Below are 23,783 nucleotides of genomic sequence, written 5' to 3'. Positions count from 1 at the left end.
GGTAAAACAAAAGGCGTGAGGCACTCGAGGACTGCCGCGGTAAAGCTATTGCATAGCATTTCTTATCAATTTTTGCAATTATAATTGTTTATTTATGCAGTATTTTTTTAATAAAATTAATTTTAAAAGAAGCAAACGGGAAGTGAGTAAAATTTAACTTGCAAGATTTGATTACAGACAGACAACGGGACAGGTGAAACTAAATAAAAATGCTTGTCATAATAATAAAAATTAAAAAAACGTGTTAAAAAAAATAAAGAAATTAAAAAAAATCAATTTGTACCCCAGGCTCGAACCTGGGATCTACTGCACAAAAAGCATATGTGATAACCGCTGTTCCACGGCAACTGTAATAAGCGTGCCCCCTGTAAATATCTATATGCATCTAGTAAGTGTTAGGTTATTTTCGTTACGGAATTTCTGGATTCGGTCTCCACGCTCAAGGCCCGCGATAGAAGCTATGCAATAACTTAATAACCCGAGGATATGAAGGTGTTTTAACGCTTACCTTAACGTAGCCCTCGTAGGCAGTGCCCTGGCCTCGCGCGGGGTCGATGCCGAGCGGGCGACGACAGCGCTCGGCCGGCAGCGGACATCGCGGAGCCACGCGGGCACAGCACGCGGTATGCACGGCCACGCCGCACCGCTCACAGACCACGCCCTGCCGCGTCACGCCTATCTGGAGACGCCATTACGAACACTTCAATTTATATTGAGAAAGAAAGAAATATTTTTATTTTCAAACTTGAACTCAAATATTCAATAAAATTTTTACTATATACGATTCCAAAAATGGTCCCAACTCAGCATGTTTGCTGGTTTGAAAACCAGCGCTGGTCTTCCGTTGGGCCATATTGTTACACGAAAATTATTTAGATATTAAATAAAAGCAAAACTTATTACTGGTAGGAAACTAAAAGTAACGTGGTATAAAAACTAAATCTTATAAACTTACATAATATAACCTAATTTAAAATTATTTTCTTAAGTGTTTCGATCAGATATAATTAACGATGGGCAATGAATGAGTTAGAACGTTCTACTTATATACTCAGTGGCCGCATGTAAACAAATAGGTAACTTCTGTTTGTTGCTTGTTACGTCAACTGTCAATTAAAATTAATCACAAAAACAATGCAAATGTATAACAAAACAAATAACAATCAATATTAATAGTTCATAAAACTGCCAACAGCCAAGTATAAATAACTGACAACTGCCTATATTATATATTTATAGATCTAATTAGAATTAAGAGGAATATTGGACACAATTTGTTATGTTTTTAAAGTGATAACCCCACTTCTAGGATTATTACACAAATATAATTTGAAAACGAAATTTTATGAACGATACGGGACTCGAACTCACGACCTCTGGCGTTCTGTACCAGTGCTCTCCCAACTAAGCTAACCGTTCGAGTGGTAAAAAATGCGTTATAAAATCTGGTAAAAACAACAACGATGAGAGTTGAACAAAGCATACAAGATGTCTCAAGGTGACGAACGCAGTTGTAGTGCCGCTCAGAATTATTGGGTTTTTCAAGAATCCTGAGTGGCACTGCATTGTAATGGGCAGGGCGTATCAATTACCATCAAATGAACGTCCTGCTCGTCTCGTCCCTTATTTTTATTTAAAAAAAAATAATCTTTAACTAACAGCACAGTAACTTTATCCCCGATATTTATTAAACTTTATACAAGTAACTACGGTATAAACTTTCCCATACAACATATAGGTATGTGTAAGGTATAATAAAATATTTAATTTAGATCATAATATTGACATTTTTTAAATTTAAACTTTTATAAAAAAAAAAAAAACAGGTGTCCTTCATTAAAAAGCTTAAATATAAATTAGTAAGTAAATAATTAGTAGTAAATTAATTATTTTTATTTTACTAATTTGTTTTATCGTTAGTTTTTTAGTTTAATAACGTTGTGCATACCTTGAAGTTAGATATGTAAATAGTAACACTTAGTAATCTTTATCTTATTCGTATAATATGTTAAATTATGTATCTAGTTGGTAAGCAATAAAAAAAACAGTTGATTCTTTACACACTTATGTTTTACGTACTTTATTATATTTAGTGAAAAATTACGTAAGTTTTTATGTAACTTTTTCGTTACCGTAAATCTGTGTTCAATGATCTTTGTATAGAATTGTCAAATCTTGACGTTTGCTTGTCCGTGAAAATGACAGATCATCGCCAAAGTGAATCTGAATTATGATAAACTAGCGGAAAGACAGACGTTGTTCTGTTATAAAATAAAAAACTCTTGCCGATAGAAATTCTTTAAATCCGTTCTTAGCTGATCTCTACTCGGCGAAAGGAATATTTCTACCAAATTTCAAGTCTCTACTATGATCTACTCTCTCTTATGATTCCAGAGATATCGTGATGGGTGACTTTATACGTGGAAATCTCTTATATATATATATATATATATATAGAGATTGAAAAGTTGAACCAGATAGAGAATTAAAGTTTTGATATAATAATATAAAAAATTATGACAAATTTTGGATGCTATACTTCTTTAGGCGCGTTATGAAAAAATGATGAGAGTGAAATTTTAAGATGCATCAGATCACTGTAACACAAAAGTAAGGGAGTGAAGTTGGTTCCTAAAATGTTCTGATGTTTGCGACATTCATTTTTTTTTTTGGTTTCTTCGTCCATTATGAGGACAGGCAAAGGGTTCAAGCCCGTACAGCCGTATTCGTTATTTAATAATTAATTGTCGAAGCCATCGTTGCAAGATTTTTACAATATTGTTATTTCTACAAACGTAGAGTAGCAGGAGGAATAAATAATTTTAGGAATTTTTGCTTTGTTACGCCAAAGTGTAACTTCTTTCGTGCATACATAAGTACACACACACTTTTTACATCATATCACAACTTATTACATTTTGGCCCACAGATTTCCATTTCCTTTTGTGGGTACCCTCCCGAAGTAAGTGTAACACAGATGTGTATACTCACCATGAGCGAGGTGCAGTGGTTGCACTTGGTGGGGCTGCTGAAGGTCCTCACGAGGAACTGGTGGAGTTTCTGCTTGCCCGGCACCGATGGACCCACCGTCGGCTCCTGCAATGAGTACTGAATACATCCGTCAAGTTGCTCTAAATTTTATTAATCAGTTATATTTTATGAGAATTTATTGCTTCTGAACTATCACACCATTGTAAGAATAAATATAATAATAATATTGACACATTTTTACACAAATTATCTTGCCCCAAACTAGGCTTAGCCTGTACTATGGGTACAAGACAACGATATATTTAATACAATATACTTACTTAAACATACATAAATACATATAAACATCCATGGCTCGGAAATAAACATCCATATTGATCATATAAATGACTGCAGGTACCGGGACCTCTAGCTTAGTAGTCAGGGTCACTAACCATTCGGCTATATCGGTCGTCAGAATACAAAATATACAAGAATAGCATTTATAAAAATAGAATTAAAACAATAATATGAAGATTAATATGGCAGTAAGATTTTCTATAATCCCCGCGCAATGAAATGTGGACCGCCCGCCATCTTACTGACGTCATATAAAGAATTCAAGGCATACTACACGGCCACATAATCTCTGGACCTCAATGGAACGTAATGCTCGCTCCCGTTACCCTTTCACACCCTTTCACTATTTTCATGATATGTGATATTTTCGTGCTATCACTGCTGTGTTTCTGAAGTTTTCATTGTTAAGTTTTGTTGTTAATAGTTCTGTAGTTTCTAATGTTCTGTTGTCGCTATAATAATATAGTATTGCCAGAGAAATAAATACTTTTTTTTACTTAACCCACATTCTTTCATTGATTTTTCATCATTATAATAATAATAATCGGCATCACAGCACAACATTTAACAATAATCAATAATACAGAAAAAATAAATAGTAGTTTATTTATTATTAGGATATTATTTAGGGATTCTTGTTTTGCACACCGTAATACAAAAAGGCCGAAACACATGACCGCGTTGCGTCACCGCTGTAATCGGCAGTTTGCGTTGCGGCGTCGCGAAAAAGAGCGTTTTAGTATCGTATGGTAGGGTAACCAGTTTTTCATTATTTTTTATTGTGAATGGACGTGTCTCTGGCATGGATCGTCGTAAAAAACTTATTGCTTATTTGTTATTAAGCAGACATTACTCTGTTTTAAATATACGACACAGAAGGTACCTGGATACATCCATTTAATAAGGCTATGAATTCCGATGGCGAGTACTTTTCTCGAGTATACAAAGCATTAAAGATAGACGATAAATAATTTTTCGCCTACTTTAGAATGAGTATATCAATATTTCAAGACCTATTAATCAAAATATATGCAGAAAAATAATGACAGGAAGGAAACATGTTCCTGCTTTGGAAATGCTGGGCTTAACTAAAACTGCTTCCGGATTACGCGTGTTGTTTGCAAGTGTGATAGAAACAAACTGAATCATTGTCAAGAAGTATGACGTCATAACGCCTAGAATTTGAGCAGCGTTGTTATGAGTTTCAGCCCTTAGCGACAATGTAACCGGGTAGTACATTTAAAAAGTCAATAATAAGTATGGTTTGCATACGGCTTTTACTTAATCTGATCAGTTTCCGTCCTTGTTCTAACGCGCGAGGGTTATATAAATTGTATTATCCTGCATGATTTTATCACCATTTATGTCTGAGAAGAGATCGTGAGAGAATGCACTCACATTGGAAATCTCCGTGGGCGAACTGTTACAGGATACAGGCGAAGCTCGCTGTTCCAACTCGTCTTGAGACTCGACAGACCCGCTGAGCGCCGCCGACTGCTGCGATCCATACATCATCTATATACAACGAAAATATTAACATCATGGTCAACTGGCCCGATAAAACATTTTTATTATGACAATAAGGGACGACACAAGCAGGACGTTCTGCTGATGGTAATAAATAAGCCCTGCCCAATAGAATGTAGTGTCGCTTAGGATTCTTGAAAAACCCAAATATTATGTGCGGCACTTACAATTGCGCTCGTCACCTTGAGACATAAGATGTTAAGTCTCATTTGCCCATTAATTTCACTAGCTACAGCACACTTCACACCAAAATACAATAATGCTTACATATTCAGTGTAAAAAAGGCGCCGTTGTGGTACCCATAACATATGTAGCCGGCATCCTATGTAAAGGAGCCTCCCACTGGTGTACATATACACTAATGAAGACCCCTTGTCTCCGGTGCAATAAGCCATCGTTGAGTACATTGAGTACGTTGAGTACATTACATTTGTTTAATTTAGGGTTTCTGCTCGGAAACCAACGGGAGCCATATTATTCAGGCTTAACTAACTGTACGTTCACCCGTCAGTCTATTTATCTATACTATTCTTCCTACTGTGGCTTCTGTGGAAGATATACCACAAGTTAGCCTATGTCATGTTAAAGTAGACCACTAAGCTTAGAGTTGTTGTATTCTAATTTTAATATTTTCTTATTTTATACCTGAAACAAACAGACATGCTGTTAAGACTATATTGATATATGATGTATATAAAATATACATACACAAATATAATTTCTTAAATTATTTAATTACTTAGTGATATTTTTATCATCGGGTTGCTTCGCATAAGTCGCAATTGACGCGTCCCATGCGTTATGTCAAAACAACCAACATGGCGAATTCTAAAATGGCCGCCGTGAAAATTATTTTGTCTTGAACAAAAGCATTTCAATAAGTATTTAATGTTATATCTTGTAACGATGGTATAAAACGTTTCGTGTCTTAGTCAGACTCAAACTTGACCGGTTTTTGTTATTAAATTAACATCGACATAACTACGGTACATCACAATGCCTTCTTTAAGACCTATTCGTAAAACATTTATTGTTATAACAAGCGTGCGTGCAGATAATGCTATTCACTAGATTAGTACAAGTTTTAAGATGGATGGATGGATGATTTTCACAAATTACAATATCAATTTACTACTGATAAAAAAGTTTCACAAAAACATCATTTTACTATGAATATGATATAGTTGATAATATTTAAGATGCCTTATAAACGTACAATCTTACAAGGTTTAGTATTAACAAATAAATTAATGTTTATTACATTAACAAAAAGTAACAATACATACACAATTAATTAAATAAAAAGAAAGCAAACAAAAAATATATACCTTACAACAATGCTCCGGCGCATTTCTGTAACGGTACTGCGGCGACATCTGTGGCACGAATTAACATATATAAAGCAAAGCAACACAAAATAAAAAGCATCTAGTAAAGCAAAATAATTAATTAGTGATGTGCTGTGCGATCGATAATTGCAATTAATTATGAGATAATAATTATTATCTTTATACGAGCAATTCTTGTTAGTTCTCTAGAGGTTATTATACGGGGGTTTTGTCGGCGAAGTCTAAAGTGTTGTTTTCACTATCCGTGTAAATATGTCGGTCCAGATTGGTGTAGTCACTCCAATAGTACTTAGTTCGTACGAGTGCAGTCGGATGACTACTCTTGTACTATTTAGTTCGTACGAGTGCACTCGGCTGACTACTCCAATACTATTTAGTTCGTACGAGTACACTCGGATGACTACTCCAAAACTATTTAGTTCGAACGAGTGCAGTCGGATGACTACTCTTGTACTATTTAGTTCGTACGAGTGCACTCGGCCGACTACTCCAATACTATTTACTTCGTACGAGTGCACTCAGGTGAATACTCCAATACTATGTAGTTCGTACGAGTACACTCGGATGACTACTCCAACACTATTTAGTTCGTACGAGTGCAGTCGGATGACTACTCTTGTACTATTTAGTTCGTACGAGTGCACTCAGGTGACTACTCCAATACTATTTAGTTCGTACGAGTGCACTCAGGTGAGTACTCCAATACTATGTAGTTCGTACGAGTGCACTCGGATGACTACTCCAGTACTATTTAGTTCGTACGAGTGCACACAGCCCGGAACTAATGTTTACTGTGAATCAACTGTAACAGAAAGAGACATGCCAGAGCTACATACATACATCATTTTTATGAGCACCGCCTGCTCCACTCGACTGTCGGTTATTTTAGCGAATCCCTTTGAGTGTTACATTACAAGTCAGTCAGTGCACGTCGCGTCATCAGGAGAGCAAGCGCAATCCATCTCGTTTTTCACTTACGATTTTCAATAAGTAAAATACAGTGGGACAACGAAAGAACCTTTTATTCATCGACAATTACAAAGAAAAACCGTTTTTTTTTTTCAACCAAAAAGCCTCTGACAAGATATGGAGCACACTTAAGCTAAGAACTCGAATGATAACACTACAAACATACGTTACAGACCAGTGTCCACCTTAAGGCAGCGTTTCCACCAGAGATGTGCGAGGGAAATGTGTCGTGCAAAGTTGTCTAGCTGTGCTGTGATAATTTGTGGAGGTTTTCACTAAAGTTGCGAGCGGCCGTAGTGCGCACCATAATAATATTAATAACTTTACAACTGGGTTAAGGGGCAGTATTACTGAAAGCAGCTGTTTTGGGAAAGGCACGCACCGTGCGGAAGTTTCTCAGTCTGTCGCCCTAACCACCGGCGGAATTGTCGAGAATCAACGAAGGCGGGATTTATTTTTTATATTTATATTCATAATATTGGTTTTTTAAATATGTTGTATATATAAATGTAGAAAATAAGACTAAATAAAAATAAATTAGAATAACAATAATAATAATTAAATACCTTCTGTTCATTAATGTTCATAGAGGCAACGTTGTCGTAGTGTCTCTCGGTCGGCGCGTCCTTGAGGAACTGTTCCAAGTAACTCATCTGCGACGGAGGCCGATCCAGAACTGTAAAGCCAAAATATCATGTATCCCGTGCAGCAATACGGTTCGAAGCGTTAAAACATTAATCACAAATGTAACGGGTGAACAAAAACCAAGAAACCAATCCCAACCGCAACCATAAAACGGCACAATTACCTTTAAATATATAGTATAGTCGAGTACAAAAGTGCAATATACAAATATTATATACTATTAAAATATAAAAATATATTAGGACAGTGCTAAAGGTTATTTAAAGGATTATTTATGTTGATATAAGTTATGTACCCGACTGTACACCTAAAGTTTTAGTCAACAAATTTGGGTCTTCATGCAAAGTGGACGCTTACAATAGACGTTTTACAAAACTATAAACTCTTAACACAACGAATCAATTCCTAATTTTTCTCAAGATATATTATATCATTTTCCCTCATCTCTGTTATATTTAAGCAGACAAGGGGAAAACATACTTTACCGGTTTTTAGCTAAACATTCAATTGTTGTAAATTGCGGGGACGAAAACGTACGTAAGTACTATTGCATAAATTATCAATTTACAAAACAAAATATATCTATCATGTATGTATAATAAGAAAAAGTTATGATTCGTATTTACAAAGAGGATATATTACAATAAAACTGATTAGTCATGTCTATATACGTACAAACAAGTGTTAAAGAAAATAAAACCAAATCGCTCAATGCGTTATGCAATGTTATGAACGAATAAGTCCTTACAAATAAAAACCTTGTTTCAATCTGATAGGTTACTAAATTGCTTAAAGAATACAAACTGTTATTATTGTACTATATTTTTGATTTTCTGAGGACTGTGACGTCCATAACGCGGCAACAAGCTCAAGCAAAAGCGAAGCTATTCACAATTAAGGGGTAAAATCGTTTCTGACATACGAAATTGGCCGAATCTTAAATAAATACTATCACTGTTTTGGAGTCGCTAACCACACCAAAAAAATTAGCCATGAACAATATATCTTAAACTAGATTTATTTATGTTTTATAACAATAAGTTAAATAATTCATTTTCAATATAGTAGTAAATTTTACCGTAAAATAATTACATAATATTGAAGTAATATAGACCCACAAAAAAGTGATAAAAACAAAATTTTTCCTTGACACTTGCTCGTACTTACAATGAAACGACACAGGACATAATGATATGTATGATTTACTGAAAACGCAGCACAGGAACAAATAAAGTCATTAAAAAGTCAGTACAATGTCTGCTGGTAAAATATATTTAATCATATTACTCAACTAGAATTGTGCTAATACACTTACTATAATGACAAAATAGTGAACTAATAAATATAATGTACCTGGAAATAATTTCAGTTTAAAGACCTTATTTCTCATTAAGACAGTCGTCGCTTACATGAGAACATAAAATCGGTGAATGAGAGGCGAATCTGCTCATTACTGCTCTCCGATTTTAAGGCGGTGGTCAAAGTTACAAATAATTTACTAGGGAGAACCGCAATTTTTTTTTAAATTATTTACGTAAGCTCTACGTAAGCTAGTTTTTTGTTTACGTTCACGTTCGATATTTAAATGACGTATGGATTTAGTTAGGTTACAGTAAAAACTTAATAGATCTTAAATTTAACAACAGACACTGCGGACAAAACCTCATATACAAAGTATCAGATAAACAAAATAAAAGCACCTAAACAGTAACTTCTAAATTCAAAATAATCTTTTGATTATTAAATCAGTTTTTTTTTTCAATTGCACTCCACTTATCTGATACTTATAGCATAAGACAAACACAATCACATACAAAATGAACTACTACTCTAAGGGACGCATAAATGTTAGATTAGAGAAAAACACGAACCATTCTCTTCTTTGCCGCTCCAATAGGACTTCGTAGATCCCTGCCTGGCTGCTTGCACAATTAGCAACTTTATTACCTAAGTCTTGTGGTCTATAATACCAATATTCAGAAAAACGCTTGCCATCAAATAGATGTAAAAATTTAAAAAACGAATACCCCAACTTATTTGGAAAAAGGTCATAAATGCATATTGCTTTAAAAGAAGTACGGTTTAATTAAAAACATTCTTGAGAATTGTAGAAGAGTAAAAAAGCAAAGTAACAGCCAACAGTACTTTAATATCAAAAATGCTATGTACACTGTATAGCACGAGGCCATATGTAATACATTAGACGTATCTGTTGTATAAATAACAAAAATGTAAATGCAATTTAACAATAATAATTATAAAAACACAGAGTATAGAACCAAATAAAATATGTTATCGAAATTATACTTCTTTGTATCCGTAACTAAGGATATATTACACTAGATGAGTGATGTTACACGAAGCTTTAAATTTTCCGAATTTACCTTTTAAAAATTCATTCGTTTTTCCAATATTAGGACTACTCTAGAATACCGAAGTTACTACGAAGTGAGTAGTCAGCTTTTTTGAAAAAAACACCTGTCACGTCAAATTCAAATGTGTATGAATTTCCGTGAAAATTAAAAAAAAAAAGTATATCTTCAATAAAATATTCTTAACAAAAAAATGCTTCAAAGAATTATGTTTGACGTCATAAACGACCGATGGTTTATTTATAGAAAATATATTTAAACATTTGTCTGTGAGTGTACATTGTTTAATTTTGGACAAAATTGATTGAAGATCATATATGAAGTAAAGTACCAACGAGAAAACATAGAGCCGTTGATTATTATTGAATTTTAGCAAATTTGAACACTTAAGTCAATAATGTATATTAAACACATCTAGACAATGCTTTTATTTTTCCATACAATTAGGAAATTAGTACCAATTTTGGTAGGCAAAAGTTTATTAAAGGTATTACTATTTTATTTGTCGAATTTATATATTCATACCCCCTTATTCATAATAGTCTGCTAACTTAAAGCATTGCTAATTCTCACTCTGTCTTCTTCTATTGACCTAAGTCAGAATGAGAAAAAACACTCCTATGCGGCTATTTAAAGTTAGCGAACCATAATGAATAAGGGGGATAATCTTTACAATGAAAAATACAAAATAAAAAATACAAAATTAGCCAAGCGATGCACCAGGGGTGCTATCATATGAAAAAAAAAATATTCAAACAAATGTTATGTAAAGTTTAATAGTTTGAAAAGAATTCCTTGCGCTCTGATCAACAAAAACATCTAGAACTTGTTTTCATTTTCTTTGCGATGTTGAAGCCTATAAAGGCCTACGTTCATGACGCCAAACACAATAAATAATTAAGTACACATAAATATTGAGATTCTAATTACCGTCTAATAATAACTACACTACAGTCTGCATTGTGCTGTCATGGATATAAAATGTCCCTTGATAAGCTATCCGCCAAATGCGTGCGCGGCCGTAAAATGCGTATAAAAATCTACAGACTATTTTCAGCTATCAAGGAAAATTGAAACAAGGAGAGGTATTGTACATTTCAGTTCTTGTTTCGATATAGTGCTAAATATCATTAAAAATAACAAATTTTATTAAGTATGATTTCTACTTTTAATATCAGTTACCTGTTTTATATTTGTTAGCTGTATTATTTTAAACATCGGTGGATAAACATAATATTTATTTTCATAATTATGCGTCATTTTGTTATCAAAATTATATATACCAACATCATTTTATTTTCTACCCTCGTAGTATAAATATTAGCTTATTATCAAATCATTTAAATTGCACTCTGACAAATACTTATAAGGGACATAATATTATCGTATATAAATATATACACAAAATTGACTAGTTCGTCCGATTAGGAAATATCTTTGGTATTATTTGCTCTATGACTAGGTTTCAAATATTGAAGACTAGAATTATAATAATCAAATTTATCTCAATTACGATAGTAAGGATTTCAATAATATTCTATTATAAGAGAGAAAAACATTTTTAAACGCAAGGGATTATTATTATGTGTTCCGTCTGACGTCTGAAATCCTTTATGAGAGTACATCGCTCCTTTCGACGTTCCGTCACTAGATGTCGCTACTAGTTTCCGCGCCGAGCAGTGCTGAGAGTCACTCTATCCATTGCTTCCGGTTTCAAATGGTACCAACCGATGCCAATGTTAAGCAAGCCACCATATCAGTTCGTCATTGTTGCGTCGTTCTTCGATCCGAACGGACCGATCCTAGATTCACTGAATAATTTTTAGAATTTTCGAGAAGTAAAGTAGAAAATTCATTTAATGTACAATTTTTAAATAAATTACTTCTTTATATATTTTTAGTGAGTTTCTGTGCCGTGCTTCTAGAATGGAAAATTTAGGTGAAGATTCCTCTAGAGCCTTGGAGGACAATAATTGTGAGGATTTTCTGATCCTACTGCTGATAAGGTTCTCGTTGAAAATACCGTACCTATCGGTTCAAGGAGAAAGCGGGCAAGCGAACAGCAATCATCGGAGGGTAGTTCATCATCGCAAGACTCATCAGATAACGAGGGTAGTAATGCCTCTAAGCGGCGTAAAACCTGTGACGATTTAGGAGTAAATCAAAGGTTTGAAATGTTATCCTATCAGCTGATGAGATATTTAAACAATATTATGCATGAAAAATTTAAATTGCCGAGCCCTTCATGTAATCAAACCACTGTTACATCAAACGCTGTTAATCAGGAACAGTTTTTGCGTCCTCCAATCGGCAGTAAACATAAATTTGACATATCTGATCTTAGTGTATCTGTTAAAGAGCCTACCTTGCCAAAGGCAAGTTCAGATAGGGTCACTAAACTCAGTGCCTTACAGCGTTTCGATATCTGCGAATGGAATTCAGTTCGTTATACCGACGTGCAAAAGAAATACGTTGCATGTCCTGGTTTTATGGAACTGAGAGTAAACGAAGAGTTGAGGCGGTTTGAAGAGCAGGGTAGCGCCTCGAGAAATGTGCACAATGAAGGCAGTTTTGCGGCTATTTCAAATGCTATTATAGCTCAAAATGAGTCCTTGAATACTGCACTTCAAACTCTTGTAGACTGGTCGGATAAACCAGAGACCACCCTAACGCCCTTAGCGTTATACGATAAACTGAAAGAACTGTTTGGTAACCAGTCTAGTTACAAATAATTTGTGGTAAACGAGCAGAAGCTTTGGAAATGCGACGGCGGTCTCTCCTGGCTGCAATTATATGAGAGAGGATATACAAAAGATACCACCGAGTGCCGAATATATGTTTAGTCCTGAAGCGTTGCGTCAGTCTACATACAAAAAATCGGGGGTGTAGATAAACTTAATATAAAACCGTTGCAGCAGGCCAATAAAGCTCGTGCGAAGTCGCCCACTCCCTCAACGTCATATCAGGACAAATCATTTCAGCCTCGCACTAATAAAACAAAAGGAGACAAGAAGTTTTTCAACAAAAGAAACCAAGACAACTCATCTAAAAAAAGTGGGGGGCGAAAGTTTAGCAATAGCAAAAAGCTAACCGGCCACAGTAAGTGACTCGGTGTTTTCGGGGGGTTGCCTAGCGCTCCATCGCAATTGATTACACTACGTGTTTTGGAACTGGCCCCCTTATCTCCAAGTTTTATATGTCCAATGTTTCTAATCAGAAAATTAAACGGAAAGAACCGAACGATCTTGAATTTGAAGCCGCTAAACCAATACATGAAACCGAAGCTTTTCAAGCTTTTCAATCACTATCAGATGCACATGTTTTTACAGCCACACGACTGGATGGCAAAAATCAATATAAGCCAGGCTTATTACCACGTGCCAATCATAAACTCCCACAGGCGGTACCTTCGCATCAGCTATCAAAACCAACTGCTTCAATTGACATGTCTGCCTTTTGGTCTTTCGGCAGCGCCGAAAATGTTCTCCTCCATAACAAATTGGATCGCAGAAATCCTGCGAGCGAAAGGAATACGTCTGATTGTATACCTGGACGATTTTTGCCTAGTACACCAGTCCCGAGAGCAGCTTCGACTACATGTCGAGATTGCACTAGAACTTCTGAGCAACCTCGGATGGTATGTCAATTTCGAAAAGTCTGTAGTTACTCCGACACAGACGATGGAATTTTTGGGCATAACGTGGGACACACGGAGCAATTCCAAGTCCTTGCCAAGCGAAAAGGTGCAAAAAATTCGACATTTCCTTCAACAGCGGTTGGAGATCGACAGTTTGACCCTCAAGCAGGCGCAACGCCTCTTAGGGTATTTCAACTTCGCAACCTTCATCACCCACCGGGGAAGGTTGCATTGCCGCAGTCTTCAACGTCACTGCCACCTACTGAAAAAGACTCCATTAACAAACGCCAAGTATCCAGAAGAGGTTCAAATAGACATGAGTTGGTGCATGGAAAACTTGACATTGAGAACTCCGATTCACGTGAAAATGACACGCACCAACTTTATTACAAACGATGCCTCCGATTACAAGTGGGGAGCACTAGCCAACAACAAAATGGTAGAAGGCAGGTGGCAAGCTCACCAGACAAAATGGCACTGCAATTAAAAAGAGATGTTTGCAGTAAAAGCAGCAATATTGTGCGAAAAGGACAAACTAAGAAACTCCAGAGCCATTCTTCTGAGCGACAACAAGACTGTTATAGCTTACATAAAAATCGAAGGGGGGGCGAGGTCACAACATTTACTAGAGATGGCGAAGGATCTTCTAAAGCTGATAGACAGGCTAAATATTCTGTTAGTGCCGCATTTCCTGACCGGGAAATACAATGTTGAAGCGGATCATTTATGCCACTCGGCAACTTTCCTGTTTCGGGATAATGAGTTGTCAGGACAAGAGAGGCTGTAAAACCCATCTTCGCCAAATGGGGAATTCCAGAGTTCGATCTGTTTGCCTCCGCCAACGCCCATGTTGTTCAAAATTATGCTACTCTAGACTTACTAGACTTGAGCGCCTGCTTTCAGGACGCATTCAGCAGGCCTTGGCGCTTCGAGTTGGCTTGGGTGTTTCCTCCACCCAGTCTCCTACCGAGAGTTCTACAACAGATGAACACGGCCACCGGACAGTACATAACAATAGCACCGAAGTGGGAAAAGTGTTTTTGGAAGCCCGATCTGAAGATCAGAGCAGTAACCCGTCCAATGAAAATCTTGAATTTAGACACGTGTCTTATAGACACGGTGACAGGGAAAGCTCCAGCACAGGTTCACAGCCTGCAGTTGGAAGCTTGGCTTCTTTCGGGTGGGATACATTAATAGAAAACTGGTCACAACAGGAAAAAGACCTTACATCTAAATGCTGGCGAGATTCTACATTAAAAACTTACACACCAATCTGGAATAAATGTATTCAATGGTGTTTACAAAACCAAATTAAGCACCAAAAACTGCCAGCGAAGTTGCTCGATATTTAGCAAAATTACATATCATGGACAAATTAGCTTATCGAACGATTCTGGTTCATAAATCCGTTATTGCTTCGGTCTGTGAAACTACATCTGAGATGAAATTTCTTCACATCCTCTAGTAAAGCATATTCTAAAAGCTATATCAATATCAAATCCATGTCCACCAAGGGCAATATGGGATGCAAGAGTTCTAATTGCTCATTTGAAGAACACAAATCCCAACCTAGACAGTTTGTTTGAGGTTTCTCAGCGAGCAGCGGCAATTCTACTGCTACTGTGTGGACGTAGAGTGCATGACTTAGCATTATTACATTGCGATTCCAGCCGATTTATAGAAGAATGAGATAAAATTACGTTACGTCCCGAATTTGGATCTAAAACAGATACTGTACACCACCAGCAATCGGATTGGATACTATCACCGCATCCTGACCTCCATATAAACCCAATATTTTGGGTGCGTCGATTACTGGAGCTCTCCAGCGCAGTTAGGGGCTCATTTACTAACCTTTTTATAACCACAAGAGCTGCGTATAAACCAGCATCACGAACTATTATAGGCGGTTGGCTAAAACGTCTGTTATTAGATGCAGGAATTAACGCTTCTCCTGGTAGTTTCAGGTCGGCTGTAGCCTCGTTAAACTGGATAGAAAACTATCCTATTGATGAGATTTTGGCAAAAGCAAATTGGCAACACGAAACAACTTTTAGAAAACATTATTTCAGAACAATGCAATCTTCATCGCATTCAAACGAAAAATCACTGTCGGAATTATTTTCTGTTAAATAATATTAATTAATTGTCCCATCACATTGTTGCATTTATTCAAGCCACCAGGTGATAAAAAACACGTCTCTCATAAAGGACTTCAGACGTCAGACGGAACACATAATATACTAATTTTACCTTACAATAAAATTGTTATTATGTTTCCTTAGACGTCTGAAGTCCTAGTGATGCCTACCTGGTGCATCTACATCATTTATGATCCTTACAATGACGAACTGACATGGTGGCTTGCTTAACATTGGCATCGGTTGGTACCATTTTAAACCGGAAGCAATGGATAAAGTGACTCTCAGCACTGCTCGGCGCGGAAACTAGTAGCGACATCTAGTGACGGAACGTCGAAAGGAGCGATGTACTCTCATAAAGGACTTCAGACGTCTAAGGAAACATAATAACAATTTTATTGTAAGGTAAAATTAGTATATTATACCACAATTTTGATTGTAAAATATTTTTTGTAATCAAACTTTGTAATATAATTGTAATATATTTTTTGCGAAGTAAATTTCGTCTTAATGTTATTTACAATCTGTAAATAAAGTTTAATAATGTGAAATAAAAACTGGTATCAAAGATAACCGAGTGTATCAAGAGTTAAATTAAATCGGCTGCAAAGATTAATGTATACATTTTTAGCAAATCTAGCAAGATTAGTCATAAGTCTGATGATAAACCAAAATGGCGACGCCCCATATACAAGACGTAACGCCTAAAAACAGTGGCAAATAAGGCCTGAACCACTTGCGAACTGTCATCACAACAGCACAAAGCAGAGACAATAGAATACAGGTTAAAACAAAAAATTATAATTAAAATAAATGCCGATATAATTAAAATAAATGCCCATACAATTAACATAAATGCATTTAATGGCCCCATAAAATAATTTTGTTATAATAACAGCACAGCGTCCAATAGAATCACAGTTCCAATTTCAAATTTCACAGAATACATTGCACCACAGAGTTCGTATTGATCAGAGACAGCACGATAGAGTTCGAATAGCACAGAGACATGTTATTTCCGTTTTTTCCGTCGCGGACGACGTTGGGCTTTGTGGATTCCAATATTCCATTTGTCATTAGATGGGGTTGCCAGGTTATATTCACGTTTCGTGTGTGTATTGGATGGGATTGTGCGGTAACATGTAACGAAAACAAAAAGAAACGGTGCACTAAATAAACATAATATAATCTATACACTGAAATATATTAAAAATAGTTATATTAAATAAATATTAACAGATACGTTATAAATATTTTACATAGATGATATATGTGCATAAAAATATAAATCTAATAAACAGATTCATAAAATTAGAACAAATATATTTGTAATGGTAATAAACTAATAGGCAGTCAATGTTTTGTCTGTTTTGAAGCTGTCGCATTCAATGAGGCAATATTTTATAGAATTATAACGGCGAATTGGCAACAACCAAGGTGTCTTGCAAAAAAGGGGCAGATCCCCGATAAGAATCTCGTCTTTTTCTCTCTCTCTTGTATACCACATAACCAAAACAGATCGAATTTTAAGGTGAAGAGTTCCTGCGATGTTCTCAGTCATAGACTTGGAAAGACAGACCGAAAATTCGTGATATCGTCTCTTTTGATATATCAATGTGTGCGATAGCTAGTTCAATAATCAAAATGTCACTAGCTACGGCGCCCTTCATAACACAACACAAATAATATTTGCACAGAAAGAGGATCCGCTGTTATACACATCTACCTAAATGCTACACAAAGGATTTCACCAATGGAGACTCCATTGGTGAAACTTCAATTGTGTAAGTGCGCCCGTGAAACAACAGGCACATGAAATATTCGATCTTTGACTCATAGTGAAGGGCAATCTCGTATTGGTGAAACTTCAATTGTGTAAGTGTGACCGTGAAATATCAGGCACATGAAATATTCGATCTTTGACTCATAGTGAAGGGCAATCTCGTATTGATGAAACTTCAATTGTGTAAGTGTGACCGTGAAATAACAGGCACATGAAATATTCGATCTTTGACACACAGTGAAGGGCATTATCGTATTGGTGAACCTTCAATTGTCTAAGTTTACCCGTGAAATAACAGGCACATGAAACATTTGATAGTGAAAGGCATAGTGCGATATAATCTGTATATCGTAACCAGCCTTATAACTAAATATGCTATGACATAACACGAAAAAGTGTATATAAACGGAAGAAACAGATGACCAGTTACATCGCAATGCGTTCGCCACACTCAACCTGTCACATAATACGATCTCTAATAAGACCTGTACGTGTATACTTGCGTGTACGTGCGTGTTTATACTCACAGGAGTTGTGCGTGTGGTCTAATTTCGTCTGAATGTCTCGGATGTGTTGCTCTTTGCGTTTCATGTCGTGCGCCAGTGTATCGAGCCGCTGTCGAGTCTCCACTAATTCCCTGCAATCATCAGAAATAGTATTTCATAAGCGTGTTTGACTTGACAAATCAGGCACTGTAACATATTACATTACTGTCACTGTCATAACATGGACAGTGACATTAAGTGCTATATAAAGAATGCACAGCACAACGGTGCGTTTGCGCCTCTCTCTACCCAAGAGAAGGTCGCTTTCGATGAAGGCTTAGAGGGCATTTGGCCAAAGCCAACCTCAGGTGGTGGTGAGTTGCAGGCAATTAGGTTTATACGTGAGTTATTATTGACCACATAACCAACGCAGACATAGGCTGCGTTTGTATGCATGAGCATTCACCCACCACCTCCCTCCCGTCGTTATCCCTGAGGGTAGCCATTTCCCTTTGTCAGGGCGCAAAAAAATACGGTGCGGAAGTTCCAGCCGGTCATCGATCGGGAGCGGGTCGTCCCAGAGTGCAGTTGTAATTCCTAAACAATAGTGAACATAGAAGACGCATCTCACAACGTGCAAACACGTGAACGTAGCGCACTCGTAACACGACACTCAATCAGAGTGGACTCGGTACTATTCTTATGGAATCAGTTGAAACATTTTATAAAAACAAAGACGCTGGACAGATGGCCGGTTGGGCAGAAAAGTTATTTTTTTGAGATATTGTAATCACCATTAACTAGTCGTTCTTACCTTTGACTGGCCACCAGCTCGGCTCTGGTTCTGCTCAGCTCCTCGCCGACCGCCTGCTTGGCCTGTATCTCGGAGTGGAGCGAGGACTGCAGCGTGAGGATCTCCATCTTGTCCACCTTCTGCGAGCGCCGGTTCCTCCAACCCGAGCCGGGAGTAGAGTTCGGGTTGTTCGGGGACGCCGGCCCAGATTGACGTGATGCTGTAGCTATTCGTAAAATTATTCAAATTTTAATCAAATGAGTAACAATTTATAATAAAATTATGGAGGACAACCAGATCTTTTTTTATGACAATAAGGGACGAGACGAGCAGGTCGTTCAACTGATAGTAATTGATACACCATGCCCGTTACAATTCAGTGCCGCTCAGGATTCTTGAAAAACCAAAAAGTTCTGAGCGGCACTACATCTGCGCTCGTCAACTTGAGACTTATGATGTTAAGTCTCATTTGCCCAGTAATTTTGATAGCTACGGCGCCCTCCAGACCGAAACACAGCAATACTCACACATTACTGCTTCACGGCAGAAATAGGCGCCGTTGTGGTACCCATAATCTAGCCGGCATCCTGTGCAAAGGAGCCTCCCACTGATGGCGCCGTTGTGGTACCGTATCGTATAATTGTAAGGGAGTATCAATTACCATCAACTGCTCGACTCGTCTCTTATTTTCATAAAATAAAAAAATGGCTCACCGTGTTTGAGAAAGTCCAGTTCCTCCGTCATCTTAGTGGCCAACGCCTGCAGGTAACCGCGAGCCTCCTTCTCATCAGACACCCATCTGATTATATCCGCTATCTGTAACGCAATACATAATTTTGACGGACTGAGCTTTTATTGACATTAAATGAAATTTTTATTGAAGTAGGCATTATTTTGCGGAAGTCCATAAATATCCAAATGTTTTGAATTTTCTTGAGTGTTAATTCCGCCAATATTCGTTTTCAAACAATCCGACACGTGTTTTGCCTCTACACGAGGCATTCTCAGAAGATATTGACTCGCCAAACTCTGGCACGAAACTAATTCGTGTAATAGCACGTGTCTAATTATTTGAAGACTAATATTGGCGGAATTAACACTCAAGAAAACTCAAAACTGAGCTGACACGCTCGATCGGGTAAAGTCAAATCGACTAGAGGAGTCCGATCAGTACGAGCAAATTTTACCAGAGAACATTTTACGCACGAGTTGAATGCAGAGTACAGGAATGCGATAGTGCTGTGACCAAATTATAATTGATGACAATAGTCACGAGTGTGTCGATAAATTTAACAATGCTTTAAGTTAATCATTTTAACCTAATAATTAAATCTTAAATTTTTGATCTGCTCTTCTTCAACACACATGTCTATAAAAAAAAATTCCAATCCTGCTTGAATAAAAACTCGTTTTATTGGAATGGACTCGGATCAGTGATTATGAAAATAAAAACAATAATATATAATAATAATAATTTATTTCTCTTAAAATCATAGTTTACAGCAGCTAGTGGCCGGAGTCACCTTTTAAGCAAATAATGCCTGTACCAGGTGTCTCCGCTCTTCCAATTCAGCAATGTGTTATATTTAACAAAAGTTTTATTGACATGGTGGTGAAATAATAATAAAGTTATGAAATGAATATAAATTTAAAAAGCTTATGAAATGAATATAAATTAACAATTTAAATATTTGGAAAGTTACTTTTGAACACCTTAACAATTACAGCGACAAAGATTTAGAATTACGATTTTTAATTCTTATCGAACATGTAAGTCACTTTTTATTATTATAAACATAAATGATAAATATGTGTAACTATGTGTGAGTGTGTGTGTGCGTGCGATACTGTGTGTTTTTGTGAGTGTTGTGTGCGTGTATATATGTTAAGTGCGTGTGGAATATTTTCTGTCTGATCTATGTAAACATTGGATAAGTTATTTTACTCTGTACATTATTTAAGTTGTTTAAGTAAAATCTCCGTTGCCTCATAGTCGAGAGACTTTAACCACTTCTCTACGATTTTTTTACAATCGTTATATTGTTTTGAGTGGATATGTAGTTTTTTATTTATTTTATTGTAAATTTGAGCTGAGAGACTATTGTATTGTGCGCTAGCAAACTTTGTTTTTGTTCGAGGGACTTTAGTTACGTTAGGTTGCCTCCTACTTTGTTTATTATTTACGAGATATGGTACTTCTTTATGTTTTTTGATTAAAACATATTTCAGAAACAGTTTCCTCACAGAGAGTAAACCGCACTCAAGGTAAAGTTGTTCTGTAGAATATCTTTGAAATACATGGCCTTAATCAATGCTCGTTGCGAGCGCTCAATGTCTAAAAACTTTATTTTTGCAGCACCTCCCCACACTGGAATGCAGTAGGTTAGGATGGATTCAACTAGTGCAGTATATATTCTCTTTAGCAGAGTGTTAGAGGAATCACTATCGTTCTCAGATTTGTCATTCTTTGGGACCACGTACCTCAGCGAGCGAAAAACCCATATTAATTTTCTGACTCTTTCAGCCAGTTGCTCAAGGTGAGGGTACCAGGAGAGCCTCTGATCAAGTATGACTCCTAGATATTTGAAATTATCTACTTTATTGATTTGGGGACAGTTACAGTTATTATGTTTGCTAAGTTTACACTTATGAACTTTCACATTAAAGTTGCCATCGGGCTGATTATTATTATAAATACTGAAGCATATATAATTTGTTTTAGAAGTATTTAATGATAGTAAATTAGACTTCAGCCAAGCAGATATTTGAGCCATTCCTTTTTCAGCGCTATTTTTTACATCTGCCCAGGTACTTCCAGAAAAGACAACGGCTGTATCATCAGCGTACGAAAAAATTTTAGCATTATCGATTGTAAGATTGCACAGTTCGTTTATATATATTAGGAATAAAGTAGGGCCTAATATGCTGCCCTGAGGTACACCATATGTTACCTCTGTAGCTTCGCTGGAATACTGTTCTAATTTTACTTTTTGTTTTCTTTGAGAAAGATAATCTTTAAAAAGAGTTAAAGGCATACCTCTGATTCCAATATTTTCCAGCTTGTTCACAAGAATAGGGACAGAAACCGTGTCAAAGGCTTTTTTTAAGTCTAGAAATACTGTTATACACTTTGAATTTTGATCAAGATGTTCGGTTACTAATGAAGATAGCGCAGTTACAGCATCTTCTGTGGATATACCTTTTCTGAATCCAAATTGCGAGGGAGATATTATATTAAATCTATTAAGAAAGTTAAGAAGGCGAGAATTTATTAGCTTTTCTAAAATTTTAGAAATTCAAGGCAAGATAGATATAGGTCTGTAATTATTAACGTCATTTCTGTCCCCATTCTTGTATACTGGGGTAATAATTGACTGTTTTAAGGAGGAAGGGAAGATTCCCTTACTTAATTCGTTTGCTCTTTGGTATTTTTACTGTTACAATATTATTTTTTATAGAATCTGATAATTTTTGCAGTAGCTGCTCACTCAAAACATTCGGATCAGTGCAGTTAAATAATTCAAGTAATCCTAAGTCTTGTAAATAATTTCGAGCCTTTTCATAGTCTATTGTACTTTTTATCTTATTGGCTCTCATAAAATGTTTAATTTTAGACAGGCATAAAAATGTAGTGTAGTGGTCCGTTGTAGTTGTATGTAATATGGCGATAAAAGCCGAGATTTTTTGTTTATTTATTTTTAACATAATATGATCCAAGCATGAATTTTCCCTAGTTCCCAGCGTGTGACCTGGAAGTATCCCATAATCTGAGAGTGTATTGAGATAATTTACTCTATTCCTGTATTCTTGAGAGAGATCGTTTTTTGGTATAAGATTTATATTCAAGTCTCCGGTAATAACTATGCTGTTTTTTGTTTTAATTTTACTAAGCTGACAGCATAACGAATTTAAAAACGGTTCAATGTTCTATATTGATGGGGAACGATAGATACATAGTAATGAGTTATTTAAAATATCAATTTGTATACAAGACGCATGTGTCAATCTAATCTCCTTTACTTTAGCTTTTATGGATGACTTTATATAGACGGTAACCCCATCATTTTGATTCAGTTGTTGAGTAGTGAAGTAAGAGTCGTAATTAGGAAGTTGAGGTATGGGCTTGTTAGTACTCAGTCTGCATTCTGTTAAAACAAGTATATCTGGATCAAAATTGAAGTGAGACATAGTTAATAAGAAGTCGTCAAAGTTAGAGTAGATACTTCGTATATTTTGAGAAACAATAGTCAGATCACTCTGCTTCACATTTATGTAGTTACTAAGTTTAATGGGATCACACTCAACAGACCGCGCTAGTTCTAAAGTGTCTATTTCTTTTATAGTTTTTAAGGACTCAACCATTATTAAAGGTCATATAAATAATACGTCCTAGAAGCGCGTCTCTGTTTTCAAGGGTTACATGCATATAAAATGTACATGTATATAGAAAAATAATATTCATTTTAGAACCTTCCATAAATTCCATAGCAAAGTTGCAGCAGTGCGAGAAAGCTATGTGAGTGCCTCCAGACAGTACCGATTTACATTGTTGAGTAAAAATAATAAGGCATTTAACTATACAATATGCTAAATAAAAAGCCCGTGTATAAAGACTATCAGTATTTAGTGTAATATAGTATTGAGTGTTAGTTAAGTTGTGTGTAAGTATTAAAGGTGTGTATGTAATATGGATTGAAAGTAACAAAAGTAACGTATTATAATTTAAGTAAAGTCGAAATAGGTAGCTTAAA

General features: G+C 36.1%; 1 protein-coding gene across 1 annotated transcript in view; it reads right to left on the bottom strand.

The window, feature by feature from the left end:
- The window catches only part of LOC126975477 (serine/threonine-protein kinase Genghis Khan), an 88,658-nt gene that overhangs the window by 25,425 nt on the left and 39,450 nt on the right, over positions 1-23,783 (bottom strand). The window contains exons 24-32 of the mRNA XM_050823398.1: positions 19,746-19,848; positions 19,054-19,258; positions 18,282-18,391; positions 9,693-9,740; positions 7,743-7,852; positions 6,187-6,234; positions 4,729-4,845; positions 2,992-3,096; positions 509-679 (exon numbers count right to left, since the gene is read on the bottom strand). Coding sequence (XP_050679355.1) covers positions 509-679; positions 2,992-3,096; positions 4,729-4,845; positions 6,187-6,234; positions 7,743-7,852; positions 9,693-9,740; positions 18,282-18,391; positions 19,054-19,258; positions 19,746-19,848 — 1,017 coding nt within the window. The remainder of the gene's footprint in view (positions 1-508; positions 680-2,991; positions 3,097-4,728; positions 4,846-6,186; positions 6,235-7,742; positions 7,853-9,692; positions 9,741-18,281; positions 18,392-19,053; positions 19,259-19,745; positions 19,849-23,783) is intronic.

This window comes from Leptidea sinapis, chromosome 2, assembly GCF_905404315.1.
Source record: "Leptidea sinapis chromosome 2, ilLepSina1.1, whole genome shotgun sequence".
In the NCBI taxonomy this organism is placed as follows: domain Eukaryota; kingdom Metazoa; phylum Arthropoda; class Insecta; order Lepidoptera; family Pieridae; genus Leptidea; species Leptidea sinapis.
The sequence above is the reverse complement of the archived record's forward strand: the minus strand, read 5'-3'. Positions and strand labels throughout refer to the sequence as shown.